Source organism: Labeo rohita, chromosome 18 (genome assembly GCF_022985175.1).
Source record: "Labeo rohita strain BAU-BD-2019 chromosome 18, IGBB_LRoh.1.0, whole genome shotgun sequence".
Taxonomy (NCBI): domain Eukaryota; kingdom Metazoa; phylum Chordata; class Actinopteri; order Cypriniformes; family Cyprinidae; genus Labeo; species Labeo rohita.
The window spans coordinates 18281748-18290016 of NC_066886.1; the positions used below are offsets into that span (position 1 = coordinate 18281748).

The window sequence follows — 8269 nt, forward strand, 5'->3', positions numbered from 1 at the left end:
GCTCTTCTTAACTCAATGTGTCAATTCTTGGTCAGTATCTTGCTTTGGCCAAGCGAATATCTATTAGAAATATGCTTTCACAGCAAGCCAGCAAAAGTACATACTTTAATATTAGCCAAGTAACTCCAGGTTTACTAAAGTGCTTCCTATACCTTTCCTTTCTGTCCTTATTGCAGTGGCAGCAGTTCTTATAGAGGCATTCTTGGCTTTGGTTGGCCATTCCCCATCTTCTTACGATGAAAAATGACCCACAACTTCAGCATTAGAGTACAGAGGGACTTAAACAATATGTTCAGGTTATACAAACCAAGAAAAAGTAAGCAAGCATTAATTCTCTCTGAATATCCACAGACATATACACACTGCCAAACCTGCTCTGATCCGGTACTTTATGATCTCTCTCATTTTCTCCTCCATCCCCCCAGGCCGCTATAACATAATACAGTGTACTGTACAGTAAGTAAAGCCTGTGCCCAGAGGAACCCTATGGCGATGCCATGCCATCTGCGAACCTGGCACCAGCTGCCTCTGCTGGCCAACAACCACGATAATTAACACAGACACCTCGCTCCGTTGCGGTTCTTGTACTCCTCACCTTGCATTCATACCTAACGCACATCAGAAAGACTTTCAGACTGACAGATCTGGCAGATGAAAAGAGCGCCTTTAATATTTCTTTCCTTTTTAAGCGTTTGGCTCCTGGGACAGCGATAAGAACGTTTCCTTGAGTTGAATAATGTAATACAACCCCTATCTGGACTCTCCAGAGTCAGCCACGCAAAGAGAGAGAGGAATACAGAGAAAGTCTTGATTTCATTTTAATACAGCCTCTTCTAATTGGACATCAAGGTTGAGAAATTCATTGACTGTCGCTGTCTGTTGTAATGAGAGAACAAAAGGTCAGTGAGCGTTATAGAGACACGATTCACATAATTTCCCCAAGCCTTATGATGAAAAGAATACTCTAGCATTTTTATTTAAAAAGTAATAAAAAATACCAAGTACACCATTAAAGGGATAGTTCACCCAAAAATGAAAATTCTGTCATCAATTACTCACCCTCATGTCGTTCCAAACCCGTAAAACCGTTGTTCATCTTGGGAAAGCAAATTAAGATATTTTTGATGAAATCCGAGGGCTTTCAGGCCCTGCTTAGACAACAACTCATCTACCACTTCAAACAATAAAACTTAAAGAGCAGGTCATATGGGTTTTTGAAAAATATATTTTTTGCAGTTTGTAACGTAGCTATCCTTCAATGTAAAGGTTAGTGCGCTGACATATAGCACAGCTGTGCTTGTGGCGACCCGATATTTAGCCAGTGAAATGCGAATTTACCAGGGGAACCCTGAAAAAAACGTGTATCTTATCCCTTGGAACGCGATTTTTAACGGGGTATCCCCCAGTTTGAGTAGCAACTGGGCAGGTTTTGTTGTGAAAACCTGGCAACCCTGGGGGTTATTGCGGGGAGTACAAGACCCGGTAGAAATAGACGAGTGAGTTAGTTAGGCTGTGATACAGCTGATCTGCGTTCTGATTAAAAGTTAAGACATAGTGCGTCTTTTGTCTGTCATTCTCCAGACATTACAGTAGACATATTTTGGTTTACAAACGGTATTGTTTTATTAGTTTGTCACGTTAGCACTCAGCTGACGAATTTACCATTACTGTCTTGTAAAGTGTTTACAGTTTAGCAGCTAAACTTCAGCTGTGGGCACGAATTCACTTCCACAAGTGTTAAACTTGTGGAAAAAAATTATTTTCAGAACGAATTGGAGCACTACAGTATTGTTTTATGTAAAGGTGCAATTGCTACTCCAAACAAGCCCAGTTGTGTTTTGAGGGGGGTCCGCCGTTAAAAATTGAGTTCTGGGTTGTAAAATACACGCTTTTTTGGGGGGTTCCCCTTGGCAACACAGATGGTAGCGAACGCTAACTTGCTCAAGTACTCCTCTCTGTGCCAATCACAACAGGCTTGGACAACTGACCAATTAGAGCAGAGTAGGCTTATGGGAGTGTACAGGGGTGTACAACAGGTTTGCCAGGTTTTCACAAAAAAAACCTGCCCAGTTGCTACTCAAAACTAGCCCAATCATGTTTCGAGGGGGGTCCCCTGTTAAAAATCTTGTACCGGGGTGTAAAATACATGCAGAGCAGAGTAGGCTTATGGAAGGGATGGGTTTACAGCAGGGTTGCCAGGTTTTCACAACAAATCCCGCCCAATTGCTACTCAAAACTAGCCAAAAAGTAGCCTAATCGTGTTAAAAATTGCATTCTGGAGAATAAAATACACGTTTTTTGTCAGGGTACCCCTTTAGTTCCTAACTTCAGGGGCTAAATATCACGTTTTTGGGGTCAATTCAACCAGCGGACATCAAAAACAAAACACACAGCAACAGTGTTAAAGTAGCCCAATTCCGTGGGAGAACCGTGGACTTGGCAACACTGGTTTACAGACATTTTGCTCAGAACTGCTTGAACGAACTGTTTCGAAATCATGGATAAATGACTTTTTATAAATTAATATTCTGAGAAAATTACAATGTTTTCTTACCTTAGATGCATTTAAACCTGTTGTAGGAGAATCAATATTAGGACACTTTAAAAAAAAGACATATGCTCTTTAATATTTATCTTTCGAGTTTAATAATTAAAATAAATATCGTTTAAACAGCCACCTGGATTTTTATGTATAAGTGATATGAAAACTCAGCTTTGCCATGAATGGAATAAATGACGTTTTATTGTAAATAATTTATTGCATATAATAAATGATTGTATTAAAATAATCATAATTGCATTTTATATTACCATTTTTACTGTATTTTAGATCATAAAATCCAGTCTTTGTGAACACAAGAGATTTCTTTTAAAAAAATAAAATATTACTGAACCCAAACTTATTCTCTGAAATAAAAAAAGCAAACTCTAATTATCTTATGCAATTTTGCATTTCAAGAAAATGTATCTTGTTTAAAGACCCTTAGATATTTTTACTGGAAAACAAAATAAAATACAAACTGAAATGAAAACGTGTTGAAACATGAGCTTGACAAAAGCACAACAGCTGGGATTGTGAGTAATAATAAAATAAAAGCGTATCCAAACAGCTTCGTTCTGTTTGTATTAGCATTACTGTGCAAGCTATCTCTGATAATACAGCTTGAAATGTGCTAAAATTACATAGTGTTGATTTTATGCCGCAGTGACTTCACAAGCTCTCAGTTTCAGCACTCATATCTGGCACTGCCTCGAAATGAACGGTTGAATTTGACAGAATGCAATATAAATCACAACACATTAAACAAACTCACACTCTTCCCACCATAAATTACTGTAGAACATGCTAGTCTAAATGAATATTGTTCAGCTGTAGTCAGTAGATGATAGAAACTAATTGCTATATATGCTATATATATATATGAGTTTTTCTACATCTTGCATAACTGCACTACCAAAAAAAAGAAACAAAAGAAGAAGTTGTTTCAACCAAATGTAGGCATAACCCACTTAAAAAAGGCTGTCCTGTGCTCTTGGGAATGCATGACTTAGATGTGGTGTTATGAATAAGAATGGCAAATAAACCATTCATCTTGCTGTTCAGACAGATTTAGGTAGTTTTACTTGTTCATCATGTAAACAACACAAAAGTTTTCATCTATAGTTTCTTCCAAGCTCTTAAAACATCTCTCTGCTCAGCCGTTTTATGTTTTGATATCTTCCTCTTTCAGTTGAGCTTCAGACGTAGCATATTGTATGGTATCTTGGTCTTGTCAGGACTGACTTATGACACCTTGCTGAGCCAAGACTTGGTGTGTTCGCTAGAGACGACTCAGCAGGCTTTGTAAAAAGAGTGCTGCAGAAGTTGCAGTGGCTGGCTGAAGTTGAACAATACAGATGGAAGGCCTGGCCTTGTCAGAACAAACCCAGTTTAGAAGGCCCTTACCTCACACACACACACACACAGAAGCATTATTTAGATTCACAGATCACACAGTAGGCTATTCTACTGGCTCTCTCACTTCCATCACCCCTAACTTGGCAACCCACACCATCCCAGTACAATCGCTGAGGCCAGAGACAGCACAGAAGCTACTTGTCACGTGACCGTTGGAAACAGAACGCCATGTAAGCACAATACAGCAAGCAGTTTTTGCATTTGAAATCAATTGTTTTGGATCAAGGATAGTACTGTGACAAGCTCACAATCTCATGTCTCTAGGTAAAAGAACCTACAGCTGACAAAAACTGGATAAAACACAAAACTCCGTCTGCATCCTACATGCATTTCAACCCCCTTTGGGGGCCCTAAATACTGTACACCCTTAAAAATAAAGGTTCTTCACAATGCTATAGAAGAACCTTTTTTGTCTAAATGGTTCCATAAAGAACCTTTAACATCTTAAGAACTTTTCTGTTTCACAAAATATTCTTTGTAGCAAAAGAAGATTCTTCAGATTATAAAAAGGTAAGAAAGAGATGGTTCTTTAAGGAACGGAACTGAATGGTTCTTCTATGGCATCACTGTGAAGAACCTTTTAAAGAACCTTTATTTTTAAGAGCATATGTGACTATAAAATGCATCTTTATATAAGCTTTCTATATATTTCCTGCTCACCCTCATTATCATGATTGCAGTAGGACAAACAAAGGAAGGTGGCTGTGGGGGGAATTCAAACAAATGGAAATTTTGCAATGGTGGCTGCTCTGGTGAAATGTACCATTCTCTCTTTCACGCTTTAATGCTTTCCCCAGAGGGCCTGGAGTGTTTGCCACATTTGTGACATTCAAGCCTAACCTCAAATCGACCACCATGTGAGACCACCAGAGACATCAAGGGCCACGAACACCAGGCATCACACCCATCCAGATCAAGCAGATGTGCATGAGTATTAACCAATATTCTTCCAATGAGCAAACGCAGTTGGCATCTGTGATCCGTCTTATGTTATCCCTTGTTTATCGACAACTAAACTAACAGAGTTTACATTAAATGGCATTTGGGAAACACAGTGGTCTATAATCACAGAGGGTTTGTAATTTGTGGCCCTGGAGCACAAAACTAGTCGTAAGTAGCGCGGGTATATTTGTAGCAATAGCCAACAGAGTTTTATGCCAAAAATCATTACAAGATCATGTTCCGTGGAAATATTTTGTAAATTTGCTACCGTAAATATATCAAAACTTAATTTTTCATTAGTAATATGCATTACTAAGAACTTCCCATACATTCACATATGCTTCGATTTTAAAGCTTCTGACATGTTTCTACATAAAGACTACAAATACCACAATGATGAGTTTGTGTGCATGACGAATCTAAGATTTGTTGTAGTCTTTATATAAAACACAACGGTTAATTTAAAAAATTTCTATCCACACAAACATAAGCTTGTTTACATAGCTTTTAGCTTTTATGACAGGAGTTTGACTTTCAGTCATTTATGTTGTAAAACAAAGCATTAAAGTCTGGCCGAGTCATGTTAACACCACATTATTTTTCTTAAAAACTGAAACCCGCTATTAAAAAAAATATTCTTTACCAAATATTGTCCTATCCTAGTAAACTACACATCAATGGAAAGCTTCTTTATTTAGCTTTCAGATGTATAATGTACAATGTATAAATCTCAGTTTCAAAAAATGGACCCTTATGACTGGTTTCGTGGTCCAGGGTAAGGAGACCGTAGAGGTGATGAAAGCTTGGAGAACACATAGCCATTGTAAAATTATACTCACCAGACTATGATTTAGAAGCCATGTCTTGCTTTTGTTTGCGTCGAGTTTAAAATTCACAGCTTCGATTTCGATTTTAACGTGGTGTGTTTCAAAAACAACTTGTTGACACATTTCTACATAAAGACTACAAATACCACAATGATATGAGTTCATGGGCATGATGAATGGAACGTTTGTTGTAGTCTTTATTTAAAACACAACAGTTGGGAGGGAATTTCAGAATGTTGTATCAACACTCCCTGGTGAAAAAAAACAGCATATGCTGGTAGGTATGTTTTGATGCTGGGATGCTGGTTAGGTAGGTTTTGATGCTGGTTTAAGCTGGTCCTTAGCTGGGTTATGCTGGTCCTTGACCAGCAACATGACCACCATAAACCAGCAAAGGACCAGCATAAACCAGCATCAAAACATACCTACGAGCATATGCTGGTTTTTTCACCAGGGATAACAAAACCATGTTTACAAAGACTAGTTTTTATATCGGAGCTGTGACGTTCAGTAATTTATGTTATAGAACAAAGCCTGTAAAGTCTCTTCTAGTAATGTTAACACCTTATTTTTCCTCAGAAACTGAAACCTGCTATTGCAAAAACAAACAAGTAAATTCCCGATGGAATCCGTCCCGAAAGCGCTTATATTCTCTTCCGGGTTTACTACAAACTAAACTAGCTTTGTTGTTGCTACTGTTTGAGTAGTTATCCTTGGTTGAATATTAAATCTTTACCTCACTTCACCTAGAACTTAAAAGGCAAGTGAAAAATGAATACAAGTGATTAGCTTGCTACTAGTACTAGCAGGCGATTATTAAAATAGTAGTTCGCATGTTCTCTCAAATAATCACAACGTGACATTAAATGAACTTGGGTTATTATGACACTAGCTGAATCATACTGACTCAGGAACAATAAAGGCCAAACTGGTCGTTTAGCAAAAACAACGGGTTGGTTGATTGTTTTCAGTGTTGTTATTATAAAAACACAATTGTTTTCTTGCTGTGGAATTAGTTTGTATTTATATTTTATATATAATAAGCCCATGGCCCTCACTGTAGCCTCTAACACCTTCTTCACCTTATCGGTAGCATCTCAAAGTGGCTTGAGCCGTTCAGAACAATGGCAGCGGCGGTTTTCTCGGGATTCGAGAGGAGTCTCACCTGTCAGGCTGTCGTAGCATTCGATCTCGGTGCTCTCCACCGATCGCCGCTGCTCTTCTGTCAGCTTGGCCGCGGCTTGGTTGAGGAGGTTCACCTCGGATCCGGTGGTCCCGTCGACGACATGGATCCCTTTCAACTGCAACAGCGCCCTGTGATATTTCCCAATTGCTTCCCGGAATTTTTTCTCCTTGTAGCATCGGTGCCCCTCCAGTTTGAAGTCGATCGCTTTCTGTATTTTCGCCTCCATCTCCATCTCCGCGCCGCCGACGCGATACCCTCCACCTCCGCCGCCGACGTCCCCACCCGCCGCCGCCGCCGCCAGACTCCGGCCCCCAGCCTCCGGATAGCTTTTCAGGCTCTTGATCGAGTGCTGCTTCGCTTCCATCTCGCTCAGGAAGCCATGCTGTTCCGACACGGATGCCTGTGTTCTCTTTAAGGGCTGGAGCAGCGTGCTGTGCATAAAGGATACGAGCCAAACGGGAGCCGAAAAACACAAGCGCGAGCGGGTAGTATCTGCCAGGAAGGATGTGAATACAACACTAGAGATTCCCGACTATTAAAACGCGTTGAATGAGACAAAGAACATAAACTAATGGGTGATCGCGGTTGTCTCGCGTTGACCAGCGCGTAACGCCTTTGCATGGAGGTGATGCTGGAGCAGGAGGACTCTTGCCGCCGGCGAGAGCAGCTTCAGCACCACAGACAGCGCCAACGAGCACTAACGCGAGGCATTATGGGAAGGAATTAATCGTGAGATGATGCTGCTACTGGTGGATCACGATTACATTAAAGAGGAGCGGTAAATCTCCAAACGTCTTAAAGCTAAATTTGAATAAATTATGCAAAGGCTGGTCATTTTCACGTCATTAGCATTAAAAAGCACAGGCGAGGCAATTGCCGCAACACTGTGGAATCCCTTTTGGGAAATCCAGTTTATCTGGCAGGTGTTTAGGATGTTTAGGTGGCTGGTCGAAGACGATCATTAGTTGCTTGGTCAGCTAACATGTTCACAAAAGCAGCTTAACCATTTTAAGACAAAATGAGGAGCTGGTTCACAATGGTCTGGTAGTTTGCATCAGCTCAGACCAGGACTGGACACAAAGACATGCATGAAGCATGTAAAATGTGTCCTTAAATTAGCTTTCAGATCAAAGTGGAAATAGTCTCCCTGGGAGCTTGAATGATTAATTTTCCTGGAGCTGGAACTGAAAAAATAAATTTGCTGAAAATTGACTCACCCTTAGGCCATCCAAGATGTAGATGAGTTTTTCTGCATCTGAACAGTTTTGGAAAAAATTACCATTATATCACGTACTCACGAATGGATCCATAGTAGTGAATGGGTGCCGTCAGAATGAGTGTCAAAACACCTGATAA

The 8269-nt window shown here is 40.0% G+C and overlaps 1 protein-coding gene across 1 annotated transcript in view; it reads right to left on the bottom strand.

Annotated features, from left to right (window-relative positions):
* ttc9b (tetratricopeptide repeat domain 9B) overlaps positions 1-7696 on the bottom strand; it is a 29858-nt gene extending 22162 nt beyond the window's left edge. The window contains exon 1 of the mRNA XM_051135789.1: positions 6893-7696. Coding sequence (XP_050991746.1) covers positions 6893-7352 — 460 coding nt within the window. The 5' untranslated portion in view covers positions 7353-7696. The remainder of the gene's footprint in view (positions 1-6892) is intronic.
* Between the last annotated feature and the right edge of the window lie 573 nt (positions 7697-8269).